This window comes from Sander vitreus, chromosome 16 (assembly GCF_031162955.1).
Source record: "Sander vitreus isolate 19-12246 chromosome 16, sanVit1, whole genome shotgun sequence".
Classification (NCBI taxonomy): domain Eukaryota; kingdom Metazoa; phylum Chordata; class Actinopteri; order Perciformes; family Percidae; genus Sander; species Sander vitreus.
The window spans coordinates 10,697,381-10,724,816 of NC_135870.1; the positions used below are offsets into that span (position 1 = coordinate 10,697,381).

The 27,436-nt window shown below is 39.6% G+C and overlaps 1 protein-coding gene across 1 annotated transcript in view; it reads left to right on the forward strand.

The window, feature by feature from the left end:
- The window catches only part of hcn1 (hyperpolarization activated cyclic nucleotide-gated potassium channel 1), a 73,783-nt gene that overhangs the window by 14,864 nt on the left and 31,483 nt on the right, over positions 1-27,436 (forward strand). Inside the window, exons 3-4 of the mRNA XM_078272121.1 lie at positions 16,796-16,957; positions 26,673-26,891. Of these exons, the coding sequence (XP_078128247.1) occupies positions 16,796-16,957; positions 26,673-26,891 (381 nt within the window). The remainder of the gene's footprint in view (positions 1-16,795; positions 16,958-26,672; positions 26,892-27,436) is intronic.

The following is a 27,436-nucleotide window of genomic DNA, read 5'->3' on the forward strand; positions in this document are numbered from 1 at the left end:
CACACACACACACACACACACACACACACACACACACACACACACACACAGAGAAGGTGTGCTAAATCCTGAAGTGCTGAGTTATGCGTCAGGTGGAAAGAGAGCAAGAAAGACAGATGGAAATGGAAAGAAAAAGATGACACAAACGGAGGGTGTGTGTGTGTGTGTGTGTGTGTGTGTGTGTGTGACACAGCAGCAACAGTGATTCCTGTACTATGTTCCCCTGATTGATTTTCTATTGTGTTGAGGCTCTTTCTCTCTGTAATTACAGCTTGTAATTGAAGTAAGGACAAAGGTTTTTAAAATGTAACCCGGTAGTATTATTTGTCTGTTTGCATACTATCGACCGCTGCTCTGTTTGAGCTGCACTACATGTAGTAATTTATCACAGTGACTGCAGCTATACCTTACACAAAGACCATATCTATAGGTCTACAATGCATTCATCACAGAGAAAAGCGAATGGCATTTATTGGAGGATAACTAAAAGGAGCCTGGCCTCATTACCATGTTCTTTCAAATGGCATTTAGTTGTAGGACACACATACAGCAGTGAGTAGCAGGGATGTGAACCGGCTGCAGGACTCTCCTCTGTGAAAGAGCGTGTTGGAGCAGAGCCGTTGGCTGATGACTGTATACAACTGTTTCCTGTGATATGATTTAATGTGATATGATTTGATCTGATGTGTTGTGATGTGCAAGGCTGAGGATTGTTGTGGGACTGTGTCATGTCTATGTGTTAGCGTGTGTGTACTTCCGGATATTTCATACCCTGTAGCCTAGAGGTGGCATATGGCAGCTTGTTAGCACAACCAATCTTTTTTCTTCCTGAAATATACTGTAAATAGCAGTCGGCCAGTACAATGTGGAAATAATGACCCCAAATGAGTGTTTGCAAACATTAAATCAAAATGATAAGTAAGTGTAAGGCAAAACACTCGTCTCACACACAAATTATTTAGATAATCTTTAGAGTTCAATTTAACATTCCCTTAAAAGACTCACACATTGCTGCTGGATATTTACGCTAACTCTGCTAGAAAAGTTGTACAACCCAAGATATGTTTTAAACTTTGGAGCAGGTGTTAGCCCAGATTCTGTGTTGCTGCCGCACGATGCACACGTAGCCATGGCTGCACAGCTGGTTGTTTATATTTAATGTCCCCAACAAGACAAACGTGGGACATTGGACATTGTTTTGCAAAGCACACAAAGGTCTGATTTCTCTGGAGGGTATGGTGAGGACACTGAGGGACAACTTTTCTGTGCCTGGAGATGTACATGTCATTTATCAAACAGAGGCAGCAGCCTGTGCGTCATGAGTGAAGTTTACATTTCATTTTGTATGCCTTTACGGAGAAAGGATGGAACTTTACAGATTGCGTGACGGTAAATGAATACAGACTAATGTGCAGGTTTGAGTGGAATTTCTACACCTTTTAAAGAGAAGGGGCAAATGTTGCAGCTGTAATAAACTTGATATCCATGCACCAGACATTTCTAGTGTGTATTTGGACGCAGTTACACAGGAGTCTAGGGAGACAGTAATCCTATCAGTGCTACCTACATCATGTATGCGATCTGAGCAGGCATGGATTGGCCATCGGGAGTACCGGGAGATTTCTTGGCGGGCCGGTCTATTCATAGAAAGAAGAGAGATCACATGATTGGCCCACTTGTGTGTTTTTCATGTAAACACTGGCCATTCACATCCTTTATCTTTGACTGACCGGCCCCCAGAGAGGAGAGATATCACATGATTGAGTCACTAGTTTTTCTCTCATCTGAACATTGGCCAATCACATCTTACTATGGCCCACTTCCATCCTACGATAGCGAGAGAGCGCATTTAAGTCCCGCTCCCACTGTCGGCAAAAATAACTTCACAAAGTGCAGGTAGCTAGCTAAAAACACAAGATTTAAGCATGTCAAATGATTATTTTAGCACCCTTGTCCACTACAGAGAACAAGTAGGCTATTGATTAGTAAGCTAAGGTTAGTTATATATAAGCATGCTAAGGCATTTACAAACATGGTACTGTAGCTTTCTGATTTATCAACATTCCACAATAAGACAAGTTGCATACTGTGTACAAAATGCAGCTTTAGCTTAATTTACAGACTTGTCACTTGTTTACTATACAAGACACTCAGGCTGTACCCTCAACCTTTAGCCATCTTGCCATCAGGAACCGCGTCAGTGAGTACATTATCATACTATCTTACCACTCAGCTAATTGACATTAGGGACTGGTATGCAGGGTTCAAAACGTTTTATCCACCAGCCAAATACTAGTGAATGTTAAAATTGTACTTTTTTTTGGCTGGTGAGTCAAGCAAATCTACCAGCCACTTACATATTTTACCAGCATTTGGCTGGTAAATAGTGCTAATGTTGAACCCTGCTGGTGTTGAAGGGGAGTGCAAGGACTGTTGGTGTCAGGCCGATTATGGTGGGCTGGTCTAGGTTTCAAAAGTCCAGGGCTGATTTTTTACCCCAGTCCAGCCCTGGCTCTAATCTAATAATAATAATAATAATAATAATAATAATAATAATAATTCATTAATAATAATGTTCTATTTTTTTCTGAGCCTGATAGACAAATTCCACCACTGCACTGCTGATTTTTAGTAAATTTAATTCTTATTAAATAAAAGGTGCAGTGCATATTTGACCTGGGCTTTCGTGTACATAAAGCTTACCTGAAATTAAACACCTACACAATAAACAAAAGGAACATAATACAAAGAAATTAATCTACAGTTTGATCTGTTATCATAAAATAAATGTGCTGTGCGGAGACTATCCAACAACATCCATAATTGGAAAAAGGCATAGAAGCAAATTTGCTGTCCATTGCTACAAAGCACTTGGCTACGGAACACCCTCTTCTTCATCCTTGGACTCAAGGATGAACTGGTTAGAATTTGGTGGTCAAAGGTGGAGGTCGCTGTGACCTCACATAACACATTTGTGGCCACAATTCAACATTTTCTACTTAAAAGGTCAACTTCAGTGTAGTCTTGCTTTGCCAGACCATCCACGCACTGCGGAGCGGAGGAGAGTCTGGCTACGCCTACTCCACACAGCATTCCGGGATGGGAGAAAAACGTATTCTGGTTTATTGGCATTTCTTTAAACCGATCACAATTGTCATGGGTCGACGCTAAGCTCCGAAGGGAGCCTCTGTAAAATAGTTGTGTGAGAGAAAAGTTAGATTTGACAGATAGTCTGAGGAGCAGTCAACCATAGTCCTTATAAATCCACCGGAGTTTAAAATTCCAACACAAAGAAAGCGGAAGGAACCGGACATCTGTGAAAATACATGCATTTGAATTTCTGACAAATGCAATCAAACTATTGACCAACTTGACACTAATGTTGGGTGCCCACCTAGAAACGGTGGTGATTGTAAAGATCTTCTGTGCTGCTGGAATGAAGATGTGTGTGTTTCATTCACGTTTTGCCAAAAAATACAATTAATACCTTTTTATTAAATTCCTTCAAAGTCTTCACTATATATATTCTGAGTCTGAACAGACATGAATGTAAACTGCAACTTGACTAGTTGGCGGAGGCGGTAATTCTAGTTCAGATTTGACTTTCCGACAGGATAACTTGTGAATGCTTTTATTTTATATCCAAATCAGATTGTATTCCACTGTAAATAATGTGTGTTTTGCTGTTGGAGGACGCACCAGGGTATTGTAGCATTTTGGTGGTCACTGTCATAAACAGATTTGGGAACCCCCACCCCTGTATGTAGTACTGCAGAGCATGACCGGACAGGCTGTTGGAGGCGAAGCAGACCTTCGTTGTCTCGAGTGTGGGAGCTGCAGCCTGCAGGGGGCTAAAGCGCTCTGTCACGTGTCTTTGTGTGACAATCTGCCTGTCACACATTCAAATGTTGTGAAAAGGGGGACCTTCCCCTGTGAAGGAGACAGCCACAGGGTCATAGCACCGACATCAATATTAAATACACTGGACAAGAATGTGTTATTTTGTCTATATATTTAGGAAATGTGCCTTTTAAAACAATATATTGTGATTTGTGTGTAATTGTTTTAAAAAAAAATACTTTCAAATAATTTTAAATGTAGAATTATCTTTCTCGCACAAGATATTAATGTAGTGCTAAATTTAGTTTAACAAAACAGCATCTCACATTTTTTTGGGGTGCAGTTCTTTAATTTGGTGCAGCACTTAACAATCTTCTCCAAAACAAACATTTCATTTCATTTCATTTTATTATTTATATCGAACAATCAACAATGTTGCAAAGAAAAATAAAATAAAATTAAAACCACAAAATAAAACACAAACAATCCGAATTTACCAAAAACCAAAAAAATAAAAAATGATTAGTTCGAGAAGGAGCAGGCGGAAGCAAATAGCTTATTTGGTCCTGCCCCTACTTCACAATATCATATTAATACAAAACAAATAGATTCACCCTGTCACACACACACACACACACACACACACACACACACACACACACACACACACACACACACACACACACACACACACACACATGCAAGTAAAGTCACACACACAACAGCCTAATGGACTCCTACAGTCCTATTTTGTCTCACAGACAAAAATGAAGGACATTGCTTTTTCCCCTCTTGTGCTGTCTGTTTTGTTGTCCTCTGTGTTTTAAGACACGGCTCTCTGACGATGAACATAATGTGCCTTGATTCATGTACTTGCTCAGCTCACTGAGGGAAGCTCACTCTTTTTCCCCGGGGTGGAAAATCCCAGACTTCACTGCCTGCAAGAAAGAGTTTTTCCTCCTTATCCCCTGTAGAATTAGAACCATTTCCCTTGCCAAGTCACTCAGTGCTCCTTCTGTTGCTAGTTGGTCTTGTTAACTGCAGTAGAGAGTGTTAATTGACCATATGGTTCAGAGTATAGAGTTAATTGTCAGACCCATGGTTTAAAGTAGAGGGGGAAGTATAGCTTTAAACACATGATTATAGTGGCACAGCTACCCTTTATTTCTATTTTGTTAAGTTAGTATGTGAACAATAATGCCTGCACAGCAGCTCTGATACACAATTTTACTGACACGTATTGGTTATATGAGAGAAAAAAAAAGTGTGTATTGGAGGTGGTGTGCAGGTGTTGGTTTTGATATATCAAATATTAGATGTGCCACACATACACTCAGATACCTTCATGAATATATCAAACAGAGGAGGCTGGAAAGCATTCAAGTACGAGGAGATATAGGTTAAAAATGGGCTGGATTGTCTGCACTCATTTGTTTCAAGCTTTAAATAAACATATCACTGTATTCAGTGAAAACATGTATTTCCATATTGGGTAATTTTGCTGAAAGATCAATTTAAGCTCTTTATGGTTTAAGAATATTCTCTTACAACTAAGGCTGTGTTCCGTTCCACAGTGTACTGCACATACACAGTACTCCCTACTCCATGCTCCCTGTTCAGGGAATGTCGGTTCTCAACAAAATTCCTCCATTCAACGTCACCAACACAGCTATATCACTTTCTTTATGTGTTACCCTGGTAACTTAAACACCTTGGATACGTTGCTGCTACTGTGGAAGTTTTACACTAAAGTAAAATATTGAAACAAAAACTGGTACCATTATAAAACTTATTCTGTTGAAATGTATGTATCTTGCATATAAATGTGATTTTATTAATTTACAAGAAGGACTGTGTCATTCCATGGAGGCACAATGACTGACTTCCAGCAAAGTGATGAGCCGTTGTTCTGTTCTTCCCCACACAGTTCACAGTTCCCTTTGACTGAGCATGTTTGCTCCCTTCGGTTTGGAATCTTACTTAACATGGCTGAATACCCTGTGCAGTCCAATTCATAGGGAACTTCTAGACGATCGGAACACACCCTTAGGCTAAAAAAAACCTCTACAAACCCACTGAATCTAAAAAAATAAATAAATACTGTTTATAGATCATATTCTTTAAACTTAAATTCCCTATAGGCCTATATGAGCAACTGCTGGCTTTATAGGTCACTTTGTATCATACTGTCACTGTAAGATGATGTGTGACATTTAAAATGTATACTCCACTCCACCTCTCTTTCTCTCTCTCTCTCTCTCTCTCTCTCTCTCTCTCTCTCTCTCTCTCTCTCTCTCAGAGTTTGGCCTGTTATTTAATGTAAGATATAAACAGACATGTCCTCACAGTAAAGACAGAGAGACAGACAGGCAGTGACACCGAGAGGCAGACTGAGAAAAAGAGAAGGAATAATTTGTCTTGACAGGAGGCTGAATGCAAAAATAAGTCTTTTAATCATGAATATTTTCTAAAAGATAAATGGAACCAGGTTTTATGTGATACAAATGACTGAATCAGAGTAGTAGGCAATACATGCACTGCCATCTTGTGTTATTGAGCTTGGGGTATAACTGTTTCAGCAGCCCCACAGCAGTCAAACTAAATTAACATCTGCTATTTCCTCCAACATCCGGTGCCTATTTTTAGCATTATTTTATTTTTAAACTTCATATTTTGATATTCAACCACAATATAGCCTAAATGTTTTTCATGATTTGTATTAACAGTCAGCGAAAGCGGCTTTGCTCGTATGTCCATCCCCATGGGATATCCCCCTGTGAACACAAGTTTCCTTCTGCATGGTGTGCACAGTACAGTAAGCAGACAGATGACAGATATAGTCTTGGGAGGAGGCTAAAATGATAAGTGTGGAGATTAGGCTAATCTCGGTTTATTTTTGTTCGCTGGGCTGTTGGTGGTGGTTGCTGTGGGTATGTTAGGAGGCTCACACTGAAGAAAACAGACACGTTGGTGATCCCTGAGAAAAGCTCTTAGACTCTCCATACTTGACTGACTGATCTCCATGAGGCACATAATGATCCCTTGGTTATTTAGAGGGGGGTAACACCACTTATGGTAGACATATCCTGTAATGATGCCTTGTGCAAAATAATTAATTTGTAACCAGTGAAGCATTTAGGGTTCTTCTACTCTCACTTCCCAAGAGTTAATGTTGTAGCGGATGGATTTAACGAAGCACCCTTCATCCATTTGTCATAACGACAGCTGTGCTCATCTATTGAAGTCTAGCTGTTAATATGAATCTAAACACAATCATTTATATTGTCTTGTATAGGGGCATCATTATAGCAATGAGCTGCTATTATTATTATTATTATTATTATTATTATTTTATTATTATTATTATCATCATAGAGAGGTGTTATTATGGATGTCCATTTGTGACTACAGCACAGATTAGATTATGTAGCATATCAAGTGTAGTAACTCCTGATGCTACAGCTAACACAGTCAGAGGTATGCGAGACTAGATAATATGTTGTTGCTCCACTCTGGGTCATATGACCGATTATACTGTAATCATACGGCTCTATATTTACAGTTTATTTGCATTGGTTATAAAGCACTTCATGTTTTGCTGATTATACTACAGTATGTATCTTTATGCCTAATCATGCTAACATCATCATGCTATTAGAGCCATCATAAGTTGTGTTTGCACTGCAGAGGGCACAGTAAATAGAATGGATCAATTGCAGTATCAATTAGTCTAGAATCATACTATGAGGCCATCTCAGTATTTCGGGAAGTGTGTCCTTGCTATAAAATGTGGTAGAAAGGGTCCATGGTGCTGATGTTTGCACAGCAGGTCACCCTGTGCATTCCAGTCAAATCCCTCCTGCTCTCACAAGGGCGCTAATCTTCCCTGACGGCCTTCTTAACACTACAACACTCGCCCTTCCTCTCTTTCACTCCTCCATGACACAAACTGCGTCTTGCTGTCTTCTTTCTTTTCTCTTGCTTGCCTTCCTGCAGTATATTCCCTGTTTATACATTTAGTGTGGTCAAATAATAAATGCACACAAGATGTACAAACATTTCAATTTTGATACTTTACTCCTCAAAGTCCAAAATTAAATGTAAAGTTGTCGGACAATTCAGTATTTCAGGAAACACTGTGTGGCTTGAAATCTTTTGCAGAGATGAAAAGATCCAAGACACCACTTTTATGTCCTTGCGATACGTATAAAGCCAGAGCTGGGAGTCAATTAGCTTAGCAGTATGTGAATGGGGTTGCTCGTAGTGATGAACCTACAGAAAATCATCACCAATATTTGCTGCTCCTCTCGGCTTTACAGAGCTTTATACTGAGTTTCAGCTCATTGTTTAGCTGTGCCACTTGCAACTTTACTGTTTTGGTTCACTCTCATCACTCTCAGCAGGTTGCTGTTTTCAGCTAAAGAGCTCTAAAAACCTACTGTACACTACCTTTTTCAGTACCAAACGTCAGACAGACACAGTTAGCAACTAGCCGGGGAACACAGTGGAGCATTTAGCTGCTAAAAAAACCCAGATCTTTCCTTCAGGAGTTGGTAGGGATCCAAAACTGAGCTAAAAGAGTAATATTGGACTTTCCTTAGGTGGCCAGAAACACGACTCCAAAGGAAAGATGATCTTTCACCGTAACTGCAGGATGTGTAAATAAGCAGGTTTGCTAACAATTTCACCCCTCCCCAAAATGGCAAAAAATCTGTTATTGCAGGTTGAATTAAACTAAGAGGTAATATTAACTTACAATACAAATGAAAATTAATCTGTAAGATGTTAAGTCCCTAGAGGCAAGATGCGTTATAAGGAATTGTGTCAAAATATATGTACATAAACCCAAATGATGCTAACTGCAATCAAAAATATTGTTATTGTACATCTTTCTAAATATTTCACAGAATGAATCTGTTTCTGTTTAACGACAGCGTGCAGCAGCGCCTTGGATAGATTTAGCATGCTTCTCCTGTTATCGCTCAGCTCTTTGTCTCCTTCCTTCTCTCCTCCATCATGGACTGACTGACAACTTCATACCAGGAATTAAATCAATGTCCTCAGTCAAACTGTCCTGTTGAAACGGACTTGCATAACTGTGGAGGGAAAAATGGGTCATGTTTGAAAACAGTTGTTCTCAAAGCCTACTGGCAAGTTTCTGAACAATATGTCCAAACATATTCATTTGTTTTCTCAGAAATGTTCTCATTGGACTGAGTTATCAATGGACAGGTGCTGCTGTCTGAGCTAAAAGCACTGCTCGTGTTTGGAGATGTCAGTCATGTTGTGAACATGTTTTCTTAAAGCTGAGCTGATGTTATTTTGTTACCACTCCTCAGGTTATAGGTACAAATCAATACAACATTCAACCTCCTCCTCATCCATAAATATATTTACTTAAGGAAATTTCTAATATATATTAACTGCATAAATTAACTGCATACAGTAATCCAACATGGGAACATTATTACGGTCAAATAGAAGGCTTAGCACACTATGTGGGTCACAATATTTAAATAATGATACAGAAGATACAGAGACAGAATTTTCCTATAACATTTTAAGTTAATATTTATAATCCACCAATGAACCCCATGCAGAAAACATCATAAATGTGACTCCTGTGGCTGTGTGAGCTTCTGCCTCAGAGCACGCTGCCTCTGCCAATGATGCTCTGAATGGTTGAGCACAGATTAAGGCGGAACAGTAATGTTGAGGTTATCACGCTCACACGACCAAAATAGACGCTGAGCGGGTGAGACAGCAGCCAAGGCAGCTATGCTGCTATGATGTGCTTAGTGGAAGAACCGGAGAATAGCTGCTGACGGACACAGAAATGATGGAAAACAGAGCGGATGAACTCCCATAGGAAAAGAGCCACTTGGAAAGAAAGAGTCTTTATTTTAACTTGTGATTGACACATTATGTGATAGATGGTTGGCATGGGGCTAATCCAGTAAAGAACAGTCTCACCATATTCTCCACACCTACCATCTACCTTTATCCTACGCTTTAACATTAAGTTGTGATTTGAGTCCTTAATGTTAGCAGTATTTGATGATCAAGATTCTGCTGAGGTCACAAGGCTACATTCATACATTTGTTGATTAAATGCGTTGCAAAATTTATATCAATGTAACTGCATAAAATAAAAAAGGAGCAGCATACAGAATACAAATACATCCCCAGTCCATCATTTGTTTTACAAGCTGGATAATAAATGGCAGATTTTAAAAGAAAGCCAACTGTGGGTAACACTTCTATCTGTGTTAAATTTCAATAAGTTTTAGCAGCAAATGTCTGTAATGTCCGTGTATCACTATAAGTGCAGTGATGCAAATATTGTATTGTCTTTGCAAGAAATACTCTACTGAATTTGAGTGCTTGTCAAAAGCTTAAGTTATGTTGGCTGCTGAAATGATGAATAATCAGGTTTAACAACTCAAAATGGACACCACATAAAAAAGTTGAGTTGGATGTTTAAGAAATGTTTGATATTGTACAAAATCAATATCAGGATAAATAACTGACTGACATGGACTTTTTTTTATAATATTTTGTCTTCTCACTGATAGTTTAGAGATCAATGATATGCAATGGTGGAAAGTAACTAAGTACATTTACTCAAGTACTGTACTTAAGTATAATTTTGAGCAATTTATACTTTACTTAAGCGTGTCCATTTCATGCCAGTTTATACTTAAAACCCACTACATTTTAGAGAGAAATATTCTTTTTACAGCTCATTTATTTGAGTCTGTTGATCACGATCATGATCAGCTTATAAAATATGAAACATTGTTATAGATTTAACTACCCAGCAGTAAATGTAGCCCCAGCTCGGAGCAGCTAAATCATCAGAATGATGCTTACACATTAATGCATCAATAATTATAATCCAATAATATACATAATAATGTTACACTCTGAAAGGGGCCATTCCACATTATGAGCACTTTTACTTTTGATACTTTTTTAGTATCAAAATTTTAGTTGTAATAATTCTGTACTTTTACTTTTCTTTTGTACTAGTGCCCCTTCGTGCTTTACTGTGCTTGGAAGGCAGGAGAAATAATGACCTCCTCTTTAAAGACTTCCCTGTTACATTAATAGATCACTACTTGTTTTCTATGCAAAGAACCAATTGATCACCACCTGCCTTTTAATGAAATCTCCGGCTCCAAATAACTGCTGGGCCTCGTTAAAAAATGTACTGCTCGGTAATGCTGCAGATCCAGAGCTATTTATGAGAGACACATTTTGCACAGCTGTAACATGGCTTGAAGAGAAGCGAGTTACATGTACAGTATAACACTGTTGAACAGATTTTCTATCTTCTCTCCTCTTCTTGTGTAGTCTATTCTAGTCTGCATTGTAGACTGATTTGCAGACTGATGAGCTTCTCATAGTATACAGTAAGCTGCCTGACGCACTGCAATAATGCCAACTTTATTTATGTTCATTTATTGCAGAAATATATACATCATCGTGATTGTGCATAGGGAATTACAGGCATGTGAATTGTAATTCCTTCCAGCAAGCTGATTTTCTTTGGGCGGAGAGAATGGCATTGGAATTCTATTTCCAGTGTATATAAAATATTCCATATCCAGTTTAACTGCTAAGATTGTCTTCTAGAGTTTTTTGTTGTTGTTGTTGTTGTTTTTCTTTTCTAAACTTTGACAAAAAGTTTAATGGCCAACAACTTTTCTGGTATTTATACGAAGGACGAAAACATGAGACTTGATAAATCCCAGTGAATTCCCATTACATGATAATATGATTTTTCAAATCCAAGTTCAACTGTGATTTTGTGATTAAGCAACACCAGGAGAGATCCAAAAGGAGATTTACAAGACGATTTTAAGCAGTAGAATTCCAGATTTTCCTGGAAGCAGTTTTGTCATCCTTCAATGTAATAGCCAGTGGTGGATTTAATCCCCCTCAAATTAGTCCCTCGCTAATCCTCACTAACCTCCAAGGTCCAATTTGAAGATGCATAAAGAACGTTTTGTAATTGCATGTTTAAGGCCCACAGCTTGATGGCGAGTAATTCTCCAGCATGCTCTTTTATCTGGACATCAGAGTCCAAAAGTCAGCCTACAGTACATACATCAACCTGACAGATTGCAGTGGAGTAAACACCTTAAAAGTTTAGGTGAAACACATGTTGGATCACCTCTGTGATTTTCATACACAGACTGTAACCTTCCATGCCGGGTGTAAATTCTCAGTAAGGTACAGCATGGATGGCATTGATTTCAGTTGTGGTGCCCACAGTATTATAAATCCTGTTTATAGAATTGTATTTAGCTATGCAAACACACAATAGCTCCCAGGTCCGCATCTACTCTACCGGACTGTACTGATGAATGGACGGGGACATGCCAAATGTGAATGAATGCCGTGCTGGCTGGACACAACCAGCGTGTGACCTTGTGCCACTATCACTTCACATCTTAGCTGTTTGGCTCTCCTGTGTTAAAGTGCTCATATTGTGCTTTTTGGCTTTTTCCCTTTCCTTTATTGTGTTATATATCTTTTAGTGCACATTATAGGTTTACAAAGTGAAAAAGCCCAAAGTCCACCCCAAAGGGACTTACCATCTTCTAATGTGTTTTTGTTGCCGTTTGTGGACCCTAGGCTGTCTACAGAGACCGCGTTTTTTTTACAGTGTGTTCTGGGGACAGGCAGCTCGCGGATAGTGAGGAAAATGTTGTAGCCTAAAAATCGCATGACATCGCTTAGAGCACCTTTAATTTACTGTCACTGCCTTCCTCTTCTGTGTATCTGTAATGTGAGCAGGTGGTTAAAGGTTTTTTTTTTACAGGAACACTCTCAAGCTATGAAACATGGGCACAGTCGTGCAAATTCACACACACTGCACCGGAGAAGTAAAGGTGTTGGATTAAACAAGCCAGGCTAGATTTTGAACTACATGGCTCAGCACAGAGTGTGACAGTCCAATCAATAAATTGATGAAGGAATATCCCAACGACACACAGACCACAGAACTGTAAAAAGAAGCAGGGTCTTGCATGACAGAACACAATGTGAGCTTGTACCAATGGTGCTTTTGTTGAACAGCTTTGCGCAAATGTTCTAAAAAACAAATGCAGAGAGGCGACCAAACTCGGACAGAATGACAGGCTGGTACTGCAACCAATCAGAAGCCCTGAATTCCCTTGGAAAAAAACACTTGCTGAAGTATTTCCATTGCAGTAATCTGCAACTATTTTAATAATAGTTTTAGTCATGTTTAAAGAAAAAACTATTACATCAAACATTAGCTTGTGAGGATTAACTGCCTGCTCTCTGTTTTATATCATTGTATGAATATGTTTGGAGTTTGGACTGTTGGTCAGACCAAACAAGCCATGTGAAGATGTCACCTTGGAATGAATTAATCAAGAAAATAATTAACAGATTAATTGATAATAAAATAACAGACATTTTAAATTGTTTTGTAATAAGGCCATTATGCTTCTTGGCGTAGTGCGAAATGCAACGTCACATGGGAATTATTCTTCAGTCCATTTTCTATGTAGCTAGTAGTTCAATTAACTTCCTCAAATGTAATGACATTTCTTTTACTTAAAAGATTTCTTAAAAAGCCTTAAGCATTGTCAGTGCTTTCCTTTACTGTAACATGTTGAATAAAACAGGGGCATGCCTGTATTTTAATCCTCTCCATCAACATATCAACATAACTGACACACAATGGTCTCCCTCTTTGATGCTTCAGAGCAACTCTTAGGCCGGCTACACACTGGCTGCGTCGTGTGAGCGTGTCAGCTGCCTGGCGTGTCCGTTTATATTTCGGCTGCCATGTTAACGGGTTAGAGCTTACACACTGCCTCCGTGACACGCATGTCTCAGAAAACGCGTGCATGCTAGAAATAGAACCAACGCCTATTTCTCACGCGACACGCAAGCGTGTTGGAAGCGTTTCCAGGCAAAATAGAATAGGAAAAGATATGTCATTTAGACACAAATACATATTAATAAATGACATGTTGATGTTTGAAAGTCTCTAGATTTTGATATAAATGCAGATATAAATGTAATAAAAAAAAAACTATTTTCTAATATTGCACCTGTCAATACAGAAAGAAATATTCTGTAGCCTATTTTGCTGTCAATACTGCCAACATTGTCTTTGCTGTAATCAAATCAGTATATATTTATGTTTAACATGGTATTTCATTTTATCAATGGGAAGCATACGCAGCTGACACGCAACAAAAAAACGCCACGCTCACGCCACGCAGCCAGTGTGTAGCCGGCCTTAAACTGCTGCTCACTTGCTGAGTGATGGTCCAATATGTGCATGATTGAAAGTTAAGGAAACTGAGCACTGTTAGTTCTGAAGACACCTATCCTGAGCATGACATCGGACCCACTCTCCACAACACTTCGATGTGCGAGTAACTGATTTATTAGCATAAGAAAGATGTTGGATGCAAATAAAGGTTGCACATATTCATTATATTATTTGAATTATTACAATTAAATTGCTATATGGAGACAAAGTAGAGTGTATTTCATTAATTTTCATCACAATGAAGGTTATCCGGTATATTCCTGTGACCAGACCAGTGATCTACACCTGGAGCCTCTATTCTTAGGAACTCTATTATTAGACTAAAACCTCATGGCTACCTGCTGCCACTAGCAGACTTTCCAAACCGGTGCCCTTGAAATACAAACCAAAACAAATCCCACATTGCGTTAATGAGTTTTTACATATTTCCCCTCTGCCCTCTGTGACTCAGTGTGACCAAGAGGTAGCAGAGGCTTCCCAGCAAAGTGAAATGCTCCCTGGGTATGTGTAAAACCTCTCTGCAACCTTCACACACGTAACCTCATCACTTGCTTTCCCCTAAAGCCTGCACCCCCCATTTTTCAGAGTCTCTTTTGTTGTGTTTCTTGATTATGCATTAGTTGAAAGAGGAAAGTGCAGACAGGCAGTCAGCCCTTTTCTATTTCTGCCTGGTGTAGTCATTTGCAATTCAAAGAGGTACCAAAGTGCTACTTCCTGTTTTCCAGTCTTGTTACCATCCTTCAAGAATGTATACCTTTATTAGTCACCATTCTGTTTTTGTATTTGTGTCTGTCTGTCTCTCCTATTATGTCACCAAACTATAATGGATGTGAAAACACACACACACCCAACAGAGGGAGAAAGCGTTTTGCCAAATTAAGAATAAAGATGTAGGCAGCGGAGGAGCTACTGAGTGAATTGAGACAGCTATACTGTAAGTTAGTGGCTAATTTTAGCCTGTGAGGGCAGTGCACTGTATCTCCCTGTGGATGAGTTCAACCACAGAGGGATCTGAGCATCACCTCAGCCTCTTGTTCTCTCATCTGTTCTGTGTGTGGACACTGTCCTTTGTGCAGAAAGGTTACAGGACAGTCACAATAGACCGGGGTGGAGAAATGTGGATTCAAAGAGCTTTAAAAACACCTGGGGTTTAATTTACCATAGGTGTCATGGCAAACCTGGTTTAGAATTATGCCAGACTACATGTGTCAGCACAACATGAAGTCCGTGCTCAGACTTTCTTTTCTGGAGTGATTGCACTCTATGAGAAGAGGAAGTAAGTAGCCCTTGCAATTTGGTCAAAAGTGGTCAGTATTTTTTTTGAAGATTCTGAAGTATATAGGCCAAAAAAAAGGCAGATAATAGCAAAACTGCTATTAGAAAATAGAAATGTTCAATATAACAAAATACTCCTCATTTCTGCTCTTATTAGTACTTATTAGTACAATATTTCAATAGATCATAATTGAATGTACTGTACATATTCACATATTGTTTGACTTCAACCTTCTATACTTTTGTTTACAGTCTGGCATCAGTTTATTCTATTTATTACTTCAAGAACTACAACTTTGAAGCTATTCAAACTTGTATCACTAGTGTAGAAAAACATACCTGACACCAAAAGTTGTGTGATTTCTTTTAACCTCATGGCAGTGTGGTGTGCATTAACCTGAGGCCCAATTAAATGATTATGACACTTATGGTGAGTAGAATGGGCAATTTACAGATAATGGAAAGCCATGCACTTAAAATAGATACTAATTACATGAAATCTTTCTTTCAACAAATTGGCAAATGGCACAGGTTTATTATGCAAAACTCACCAATTTCTTCATATTTCACTGTTTTTAGAAGGAGAAATTGAGCGTCAGTGTCAGGGTGATTATGGAATAACTAACCTGGAAATAAGTAATGGGTTTCTCATGCTAATGAGAAATTAGTGCCACAGCTAACCGGCCGTGAGTCGATTCTCTTCGCCCATATCCGATGTGAATGAAAGCGCTTCACATTGCACATATGCTTACTCACCCTGCTGATGACTTTCTATTCTGAAAAGTCCTGCTCTTATGAAATAACCACACCAGAAGTAACACTTGCCCTGGCTCATGGCATTTAAAAACACATACCTGCTGATTATTCCAGATGTATGCCCTCCCTTTAGCATTCTGTTTCTCATTCACTGGTCAGTTTGTTTTGGAAAGCAGCCATGTTGAATTATGCAGCTCAACATCTGTGAGATACACACACACACACACACACACACACACACACACACACACACACACACACACACACACACACACACACACACACACAGGTGGCAACCAAATTCTCTGGTGGCCACCATGTCCTCCACTTCAAAGGTGACTTTGTACATTTGTGAACTTTTTAGGTATCTTTTTAATATTTCAAAAATATGTTTGTATCTCTATAAAACCAATGCATGTGATGTTTCAGAGACACTAACAGATCTAAATCTGAACCACTGTCTGTCTGTTTTGCCTGATGTTTCAACACTGTACTTGAACATGATGTATGATCAGAATTTGAATGCACATTTTCAAACAACAAAGGACATACTAGAGCAATCTAACTGAGGTCTCTCTGTCTCTTTTTTCTCTTTCGCAGATTTTCCATATGACCTATGACCTGGCTAGTGCAGTGGTAAGAATATTTAATTTGATAGGGATGATGCTGCTTCTGTGTCACTGGGACGGCTGCCTCCAGTATCTGGTGCCTCTCCTCCAAGACTTCCCCCCTGACTGCTGGGTGTCCCTAAACGGTATGGTTGTAAGTATTACACACTCTTCTCTTTTGTTTGTTATTTTGGCATTTGGTATATATAAAAGAATCTTTGCATTTCATTGCTACAGTACATGACATTGTGCTAAAAGACTGAGGCTAAGCGACTTTGAGTCCTTGAAAAGCGCTATACAAATTCAATTTATTATTATTATTATTATTATTATTATTATTATTAAAGCTGCATGTATCAGGCAACAAATGACAAACTGATGACCGATGTAGAAGACAAAGAAACAGCATTGTTTTGTATTGCAGTGTAGGACTAGTAAGCCCTAGTATTTTAGTACACTATGATAAGAAAAATGTAAGAGCAGGCAGTTATTTCATTCAAGATAATCCTGTTTGGCTGCTTAGCTCATATGCGCTTGCATGTCTAAAAGAGAAAAGATTGTTAAGATGAGAACCAATCGATGTGTTTTCCGAATAAAATGCTATATGAAAAATTCTATTGATTTTAAAATAATGTTGCAGTTATAACAAATATTTTTAAAAACATAAAGGCTCGGTCTTGTTATCTTGTTGTATTGTATTAATATACAGTAGTGTCTGACTAAATAAGAATACAAGCACATTTCATTAGGGACATTGTTGCAGGTACATTATTGATCTGCCACCTGACAAAGAAACATATCTTAAAGAGGCAGTGAGACAGTTTAAACCAAATATTACTACAGTGCATGACTACCAGTGGTACTGTAACAATAGTGTACTGCATGTTTCTGTTTTCTTTGGCCTTCTTGTTTCATAGTATTAATAGATATGACACTTTTTACGTATTTTCTTCACTCATTTCTGGCCTCTCCATATTCTATGTGGATGTCGAAACAGAAAACTACTTAGTTTAAGATCTTTGGGGACCGTCTCCCATCTGTATGTGCTTTTTCTTTCACTGTGTTTTACATTTTTTTCACCTCCCTCTCTCTCTCTGAGTTGGGGTCAAATGGACTGTGGTTGCTCTCAGAGCAATGTGATAGTGTAGAAGTGTGTGTACGGGCCTCCTGGGTAATGCTGATTGTAAATGCTCGCCCGGGGAACTCTTCTGCCCTCTCATCTCCCTCTCTCTGACAAACATGTCTGTACTCCACATGCACACTGACTGCTCAGAGGCATCTGACTTCAGGAGCAAATGTCAGCTTTCCTCAACATCACAGCCCTGTATCCAACTCTTATTTGTACTTCAAGGCGATGAATTGCCCAAGTGAGCCCAATACCAACTAGCATGTGTTATTCATCCCAAATAGACATTATCCGTCTCTGTTTGCACCAAAATGAATTTTCAGTGATAAAATGTCCCACATAACTGTCACAATTCATCCTTGCTAATGCTTACGGACACAAAACCGGGCTCCTTCATTTTCCTGCAGCACCACAGATTCTTTTTAACTTTCCTTTGTTCAACATTGCTTCATATTTACCGCTACTTGTAATAACTAAGCTTAATTATAAAAGTCTCCTTGCACTTGTGCTGCGTGTTGCTCTGCTTGCTCAGAATTAATCAGATATATTCCCCTTCTTGTATGCAAATCGATACGTAATGGGAATCATGTAGAAGGCTAAGTCGCTGCCTCCTGTGTGGCAGGATCATTTGCGCCATGGAAATCAATACCCATAGCTGGGGATTGCAAAAGGGCCTCTGAAACAAAGATACTGTAGGATACCTGTGTGTGCTGGATGCTTATAGGTGAGCTACACAGCTGTGAAAACTAGTAAAATGAAACTAGAATCATTTGCATGCAGTACGTTAAAACAACATCACAAAGTTGCCTCCCAGCTCCTCACAGACAGGCTTCCTAGTGACATTGTTCTGACTGCAGCTGCAGACTGGCACACCTATATATAGAACCTCACAGAGTTCGTCTAAAGTCTGAAGGGACAGCAATGCTTTCAAATCTCAGCAGTTTCACAACTTCTTGGATTAGTATTACCATATATTTCATGAATCTAGTCCATTTTTGCATCTTGTGTTCAGGTATGAAAATACAGATTGTGACAAGGTTGAGGCTGCTGAAAGGATTGGTTAATTAGTTAATTAGTCAGACAGAAAATGAATCTTCAACAAGCAAAGCATTCTCTGGTTCCAGCTTCTTAAGTAAAAGGTGTGTCTCTTTTCTTTCATTGTAAATAGAATAGAGGATTTTGGATAGTGGGTCAGACAAAACAAGCATTTTGAATAGTTACCTCGGACTACAGGCAATTATTATAAATGATGAATCAATACTTTTGAGAGTAATGCTACGCCGCAAGAATAATGAGAGAAATTGGTCTTAATACTGGTGATCCACAAATGAATGGCGTCACAATGGTTTTTAGGCAACAACATTTTTGTCACATACAGCAAACATCTCCTCACTATCCGTGAGCTGCCTGTCCCCTGAACACACTGTAAAAAAACGCGGTCTCTGTAGACAGCCCAGGCTCCACAAACGGCAACAAAAACAAACTGGCCAACCTGCACCCACGAAACATACACAAGCAGTGTTCCAGCGTTCCAGCCAATAACCGACAAGAGGGATTTTGGGGGTGGGGGTTGGGGGGTTAGTGCAAGGAAGCACGGAAGGGAGAGGGAGGGGACGGGATGAGGAGGAGGGAGGGGCGAGCTAACCTCCATTTTGTTTGAAAATACTTCGAACGTCAACAAGAAGTAACATCACCCAACATCGCTTAGAGCACCTTTTAAAATAAGAGTGTCAAATGTTTATGATGATTTGTTACTAATCTGTGATGTTCACAAATGCATTTTCCAATCCACCAACAAAGACGAACCAATTTGAACAAATGTAAAACATTTTTGCAAATAACTCAACGTCAGTAAATGTCAGTATTCTACAATCAGGTATTTCATTTTGATATCTTTCAATTTTCAGATTGCTTTCTACATTGATTTCTCCTCCGTTTTTGTGATGACCGAACACTTGCAATGGAACTTAGTGTGCAGAACAAAATTAATCAAAAAAATAATTGATGAAAATAATTGTAAGTTGCCACCCTAAATGAGACATATTTGAGGCAAAATCTCTGGTCATTGGCACTATAGGATGTCAGCAGCTAACATGGTGTTACACCCTGTGATGTGGTAGAATGAGCAATTTGTAGAAATCTCTTCCCTGTGGATCCTGACTGCAGTTTGGCAAATCCAAAGTGAAAAGCCTGGCCCACATGTGGGATTCCTCTTCTCACACCATCGCAATGCATTAGCGTTCATAAGTTCAAAATCTTGATAAGATATGTCCCCTTCCATTTAAATATATAATGTGATTCTCCGGCGAGGGACTTTCAGAGGTCAGAGGTTTGCCTTCAAAGGTCGTGTCTTTCAGCTGCTCAAGAATGACTGCTTTAAATTCAGATTGCGTCATATTTTGTTTCTGTCGTTGGCTTGGTACTTTCTGTTTCCAGCTGTGAGAAGAAGAGTGGGGACAACCAGGACTGCAGATACTGCTGAGTGGTGCAGTACAAGGTGTAGGACTGTTATCTTCATGACTAATGGCCTGAGAGTAGCTTCTTACTCTTTAGCGGCTACATTTACTTAATCACCAGACAAGATAATGATGCTGTCGCTGTGTTGGCTCGTGTGAGAGGGTGATGGGATGTTACTTCTGTCTGCATGCACAGTGTAAAGATATGTGTTTAGGAGCATGGAGGGACATGTGTGTTTTGTGTGTGCTGTTCCTGTCCAGGTCTCGTATAGAGACGGACAGCTGAGCAGTATCCTGCCGAGGATTCATGTCTCAGGGGCAGACAGATAGACAGAGACTGTAAGTAGACAGACAAAAACAGAAAGGCATTGCCTAACCATGCATAACCACCCTTCAGTCTCTTTTATCCCTGGACCACCCACTACTTTCCCGTTTCTCTTTCTTCCCCAACCTCAATGAGTCATTTCCAACAGCCGGGCTCAGTCCAATGTTTATGAATTAATCAAACAAATTTTTTTTATAATTATGTCTCTCCTCCCTCATGGCACTTCCTTCAACATGAGGGCATATTGGTTGCATCTGAGTAAAATGCAAGACTGCTTTTGCCCTGATGTGAACAGGGTGTAGCTCTCTTGCTTAATTATTTGGTGTACAGTACCTTTGATTGGTTGACATTGTAAGGTGTGTTATTCACCCCTCTTGGAGAGTCTTTGTTGATAATAGGAGATTTCAATCAGTCGTCTCTAGAGCATCTTTGTTCATTCAGAAATGCGGGAGTATGACCACCTGAATTGTCAAGATGTCAAGCATCGCTGCTCAATAACAGTAGCACCGAGTTTCGAGGGGTTGTCGCAGGACAATTGACAACATCTCTTTTGTTATACACCTGGAGACATAAATCAGGCTGCTTTCCTGCTTAGTTTAACCTTTCTGATTGAGGGTGTGCTCATCAGTGAAAGTGGCCGACGCATTCTTGATTGCACATGATTGGATACCAAAAGCAAAAGAAGTAGTCACCTCACTCCTCAGAATGTCAGTATTGTGTGGTAGACATGTATTACTCTTCAGAGAAAGTAGAAAGACCGGGCTTTTACAAAGGTGGCTAAATTTAGATCCATGTTATGAGATAAAGAAAATATAGATTCAACACATCACAAAGCACAGAATAACATGTCAGAGAGGACTAACAGCCCTATTAATTAGTCAATTGAATTTAATTGGCAGTTATTTTATGCAAAAAATTCAAAAGTTCAAGCCACTCAGATTTTCTTTGTTTTATGTGATGGTAAAGGGAATATCTTTGGGTTTTAGGCTGTTGGTCGGATAAAACAAGAAATTGTTAAAAACAATTATAATGGTCATTTTTCACAATTTACACATCATAGAAAATATTTGGCAAATAAATTGTTGATGAAAATTAGGAATTGCAACACCACTAACAACCCAAACGTACAACCCTGAGGAAAGCAACTGAGACCTCTGCAAAAAAACAAACCCAATAAAAGGAGAAAACTGTAGAAAGCTTGGCAGGATCCCAGAAGGATCCTTCATCAGGACTGCTGAGCAGGAGATAAGCATGAAACAAACGACACAAAGAGAACATCAACCTTTACACTGAGAAGGTTACCACTGTGAGTGCTTTTCTTGCCAACTTACAGTTTGGTGTTCACGCAGGCCAGCAGACCCCTGCACTTCCACGCTTATGTGTTCAAAGACTGTTGCGCCTTCTGTGCACTCCCAGAGAGAACAGCTTGTAGTTAGATTATGTAATTAAAAAAAATTATATTGTGCATCACATTTTTTCCCATGCATGGGACAGCTTGCCGGGTTTTGGACAGTTATATGATTGAGTAATTAAGACCAGCTAATGCGGATGTTTGTGCTCAATTTTTAAAATGGATAAAAAGACACGTGAGGGGAGCATTTACCTGGAATAAAACATAAAAAATACACACAAAGTGCTAGTAAAATCAAAATATGATGACATTTTACACCAAAACTTATTTAAAATGGAAAAGCTATGCATGCACATTCTAGAAAGTGTATTTTCACAAGAATGTAATAGGACATGTTTTTTTACTAAAGCCAAGTGTTACGCTGCAGTGAAACGAGGACAGCTATTGAATTAGTGTGCATCTGTGGTAATGAGTATCAGATGAGTAACCACTCTATTTTTTGTTATTTTCCCTATGAGCAGTGGTGCTGTTAAGGGTCAAATCCTGTCCTTTGCAGCTGTGCACCTTCTCATAGTTAGTCTCATAGTTTCTCATTGGTATGAACAACAACCAAAGCCTCTGGGTCACACTCGACACTGGGACGATGGTGAAGCATCCAGGTCACATAACCAGTGTCATCCTGTGTGATGGGACTGTATGGAGGCATCATGTTGTGACTAATGAATTCAAATGCTGCTTGATGTTAAACAAACAAGCAGTCAAACACTTGGCTAAGTCTAATTATAGACAGCTTTGAGTGTTTTTGCATGGGATAATGAAGTCTGTGAATTCATGTCACTGTTGAATATAAAGTATCTGATGTCACTTGTTTGGCTTCATCCAGAGCTTAATTATATTTTGAACTCCAGAGGAACTGAGCACATCTGCAGTGTTAGCCACATTCATTAAAGTCAAGGGGAATGGAGAGAATAGGAAAAAAGTAGAAGCTGCTTTTTTGCAGAAACGGAGAGTATACGGCAGATAATTCTGTCAATCTGTGAGTTTCCTCACTACTGCAGGGAAATACATGTTTATGTCTGTCATTTGATGACTACTGTAAACAGACAAAAGAAATCCAGGACGGTATGTACTTAGTGTAAGATTGGCTGCTACAATCATAATGCACTGCACCAAATCTACTGTAAGTCACTTACTGTAATTGAAGACAAAAATACAAACTCAAGGAATCAAACCAGTAATAATGCAGACATTATTCCTGCAATGTTCTTCAATAAGAAGGGTCTTTCTCTCTTTTTTTTTATCAAGACTTGAATCTAGCGATTGAGCCCATCAACTTATGCAAAATGTTTACTGAGGTAGTAAATCAAGTGAGAAGTAGGATCATTTTCCCATAGACTTCTATAGAAACAGACTTCTTTTTGCAACCAGTGGAGTCACCCCCTGCTAGAAATGAGCAATTTAGGTATAAGGCACACTGGCTTCAATTGTTAGACTTAGAAGCTTCGTCCAACATTTTTACAGTCTATGATAAGGACTTGAACTAATATTGACGGAACATCAATGATGTCTAACCCATTGAATTAGGAACCAGACCTGTGACAGTTTAGTCGAATAGAGACTGATTGGTTAGTTCACCAATGAGCTGATCATCACTGGGCTAAGAGCCGAATAAAAAGAAATTCTCCCTTTTTCCCTGTTTTATATGCTCCATATTTAAATAAACATCAGAAATATGACGTACAGTGCAACTATATGTGAAATCAATTCCAAAGCCCTATATAATCTGTACTACAAAAGGATTATATGACACGCTCATGCAGTGCAGATATTCCCTGTTGCACCAAACACATCCAAGGACAAATAGCAAAATGTGCGGTGAGTCACCACAGCTTATCTGTTTTCATCTGGAATAACTACATTTCTCTGCTTTGCCATCCATACGAATAGGTCAACACAACCATTCTGCAGCGTTACCCGCCATCTTAACCACACATGCTAAACGTACACGTGAAAGGACACCTAAGGCTCATGACATCACAAGTGGCATTTGTGTGGATTGTGTGTGTGTGTGGATTATTCAGTGTAGGTGCAACAGTAAAATGCTACAAAAACACTACATATATATTTCTGCTACAAATATTTCCTTTACACTGTATATTGTGGGGGGAAAAGGTGGTTATTTGTATAAAGACAGTATTTTTGGGCTGAACCCTTTTGGAGAAAACAAATCGACGCTGCCAAGGCAAACAAACTGGACTCTATTTGTCATTCAAGCTGGAAAGTGTCACAAATGTTCTAATCAGTCTCTGGAAGAATAAACTAATTGGTGAGTCATCCAGGGCAGATGATTAGCTGTAAATTTACTCATTAACTAAATCCCAGTTGATGATCAGCGTGGAGTCGAGCAGAACGGAGAATGCCGTGACAAAAGGAGGCACCAGCGTGTGAACATGATGGGATGTGCTACATTACAGTGTGGCTTATGGAACTATGTCAGCCAGTGAAAAAAAAGACAGAGATTAACTATATTTTCTAGAGGTTTCATATTTCTTTCATTAGCCATTCTGTTTTGGGTGAAATAGATATTCTATATGGAGCGCTTCCTCAGCCCTTCTTGTTCACAGGAGGTGAAGCTATTAGAGCAGTCAGCAACTTGGCTGTGACTATGAGGCATGTACCGAGGAGCTGTCGTATTTGTCTTCACATAGGAACTCTTCACATATGTAGCCTTGATGGGCCTGTTTATGTTGCTCACTAGAGATTTTGCATATCTCTGGGCAAAAAAGGCACACATGTGACATGTACTGTATTAATGAGGAGTCTAAATCCTGATGACAAGACATGACTTATCCTGACGCTCAGAACAACAAAAAGTGTGTGTGGGGGGAAAGAAATCTGTGAAATCTGGAATGCAACTATAAAGGTAGTACATTTTCAAGCCTTCTATATTGTGATACTACCTGCTAACATAGATGGATTATAAAATGGGTGTAGGGCCAGGTGTCCAAGGGGTCCTACATAAGAGCATCTGTTTGAAGTGGCTGTTAATAATATGCATAGTAAAAAAGCAAAAAGTCCTTTTTAAAAATCCAAGAGTTGTCCAAAGGCCTTAGTATGCTCAAAACAAACTAGCTTGTACAACGAGCTAGTCATCCGCCCACGTCTGAAGGCAAGTAGAAAGTAAGAATATGGGTTGCTCACCCGGTTGCGGGTGTACAAAGGCTCAGTCCCCTTCCTGTCTTAAGCTGTCCTGTTTAATGCCCCAAAAAATAATCTTAAAATCTTAATAATCTTAAAAAAATATATATAACAAATATAAAAGAGAGCTTCCTTTCTACTTTCTTACCTCCCCACGCCTGGCCGATCACTGCGAAAAGTGGGCGTGATTATCGCATTGTTGGTTTCGGCAAGTTAAAGAAATTGTTGAACGCTGTCCCCAAATTTCAACATTAGAAAGGTGTGGAAGGAGGGGGTTTCAGACACTGTTCCATGATCCAACAAGCACTTCGCTTGAAGCATACTGAACATTACAAACATTCAATTCGAGGTTGTTACGAGAAAGCAACTTCATGACAACTTCGTAGGGAATGAATCTTTGAATCTTTGTCACCAAGAATTGTGTGGGAGGCCTTTAAGGCATCTGCAGCCAGGGGTCCATCTTGTCATGATCCATCCATGCTTCATAATACCTCAGTCTCAGAGTGCATATTATCAAACACTAATGATAGTCAAGAGGAGTCATAGAAGCTGATCTTGAGCGGCAGAATTACACTTCTGTCTGGTCCGTCTCTGCTTGCTTCCCAGTCAGCAGCGACCGATCAGGTTCTTTTCATCAACTATGATGGGGTGACGATGAAATGACTTCTCATAAACCCAGCTAGACACATAATTGGATAATAGGGGCCTCATGAACCTGAGTGGAGATATTATTGTGTAGCTAAAGGCACACAAGAAGCAGTCACTTTGTGACGAGAACACATGCCGTGAACGATATAAGGAATGACTCTCACCCAGCGCAGATCACTTCCCTTTGAGCTGCTCAAGAGAGTCGATCATGACTGACTACATTTTCAACATGAAGACTGTTACATATGCTCAAGCTGATATGTTACAGTACATGTGTGCATGGAGACTACAGTGAGTTCCCAACCTCCCAGCTCTCCTACAGCACACTGAATCCCATTACACTTACGAAAATCAAACCTGAGAGAAAGGGCACAACAATCCAGGCCAGTCCCTTTTTTTTCTTCTTCTTCTTTTTTAGCTCTTGCAAACATAAGCTGTTTTGCTCCCTTTGGCAAATGGGAAAATAAATAAAGCCAGGTAGGTCTAGGCAGAGAGGGTGTTGACAGGCTGAAAGAAGAGAGAGAAACAGAGACAGGTAGAAAGTTCAGCCACTCAGTGAGGGCATTAGGCTGTGAGGCATGAAGAGTGTGTTGGCAGAGTGTTTGGTGGAGATTCAGTGATCCATCAAAGGAAAGCCTGTCTTTCTATTCTGCCTTCCCTACCTGCATTGCCTTGCAGTAACTCCCCCCACCCCTCTCTGTATCTCCATTCCTCTTTCTTTCTCCCCCTCTCTCTCTCTCTCTCTCTCTTTCTTCGCCCTTGCAGAACGTTTCCTGGGGTAAGCAGTACTCTTATGCCCTCTTCAAAGCCATGAGCCACATGCTGTGCATCGGGTATGGCGCCCGGGCACCTGTCAGCATGTCTGACCTGTGGATCACCATGCTGAGTATGATTGTTGGAGCCACGTGCTACGCCATGTTTGTGGGCCACGCTACAGCTTTAATTCAGTCGCTGGACTCCTCACGCAGGCAATACCAAGAGAAGGTAAGCACCAGACAGTGACATGATTACATTAAATACCTGAGATTATGAAGAAGATTGGGTTTATATGATTTACATGATATTGGATGTTATTTTAAATGAAGTAACTGCACGGTATGAAGTTCAAATCTTTCGTGTTTTGTTGTTTCAAGGTAAGTAATGCTAATAACCAGTGGGATGATCTTAAAGCTTTAGCGCGTAACTTTTTGATATTAATGAACGTCCGTTACATTCAAGCCATTGCCAAATGAGTTGCTACAAAGCTAATCGAGACTATTAGCTCCACCAAACTCTCTCAGTATTTCTCAGTATGGCTGTGTTCAGAAGATTGTGTCGTCTGGTGACTTTTGCATGCAGTGAAGATAATTATGCTTTTTAATCCTTCGTGCCCTCCTTGGCTACTAGCAACTGCGTGGGGCAGGGGTTGGGGCGCGGGCACAATCACGTAACCCTACAGTCACATTAGCTACAAGAGACAGAGAAAAAGCGACATGCTGCCATTCATTTTCAATGAGAGTGGCCGTTTGCCAGCGACGAGCTTGCCGCTG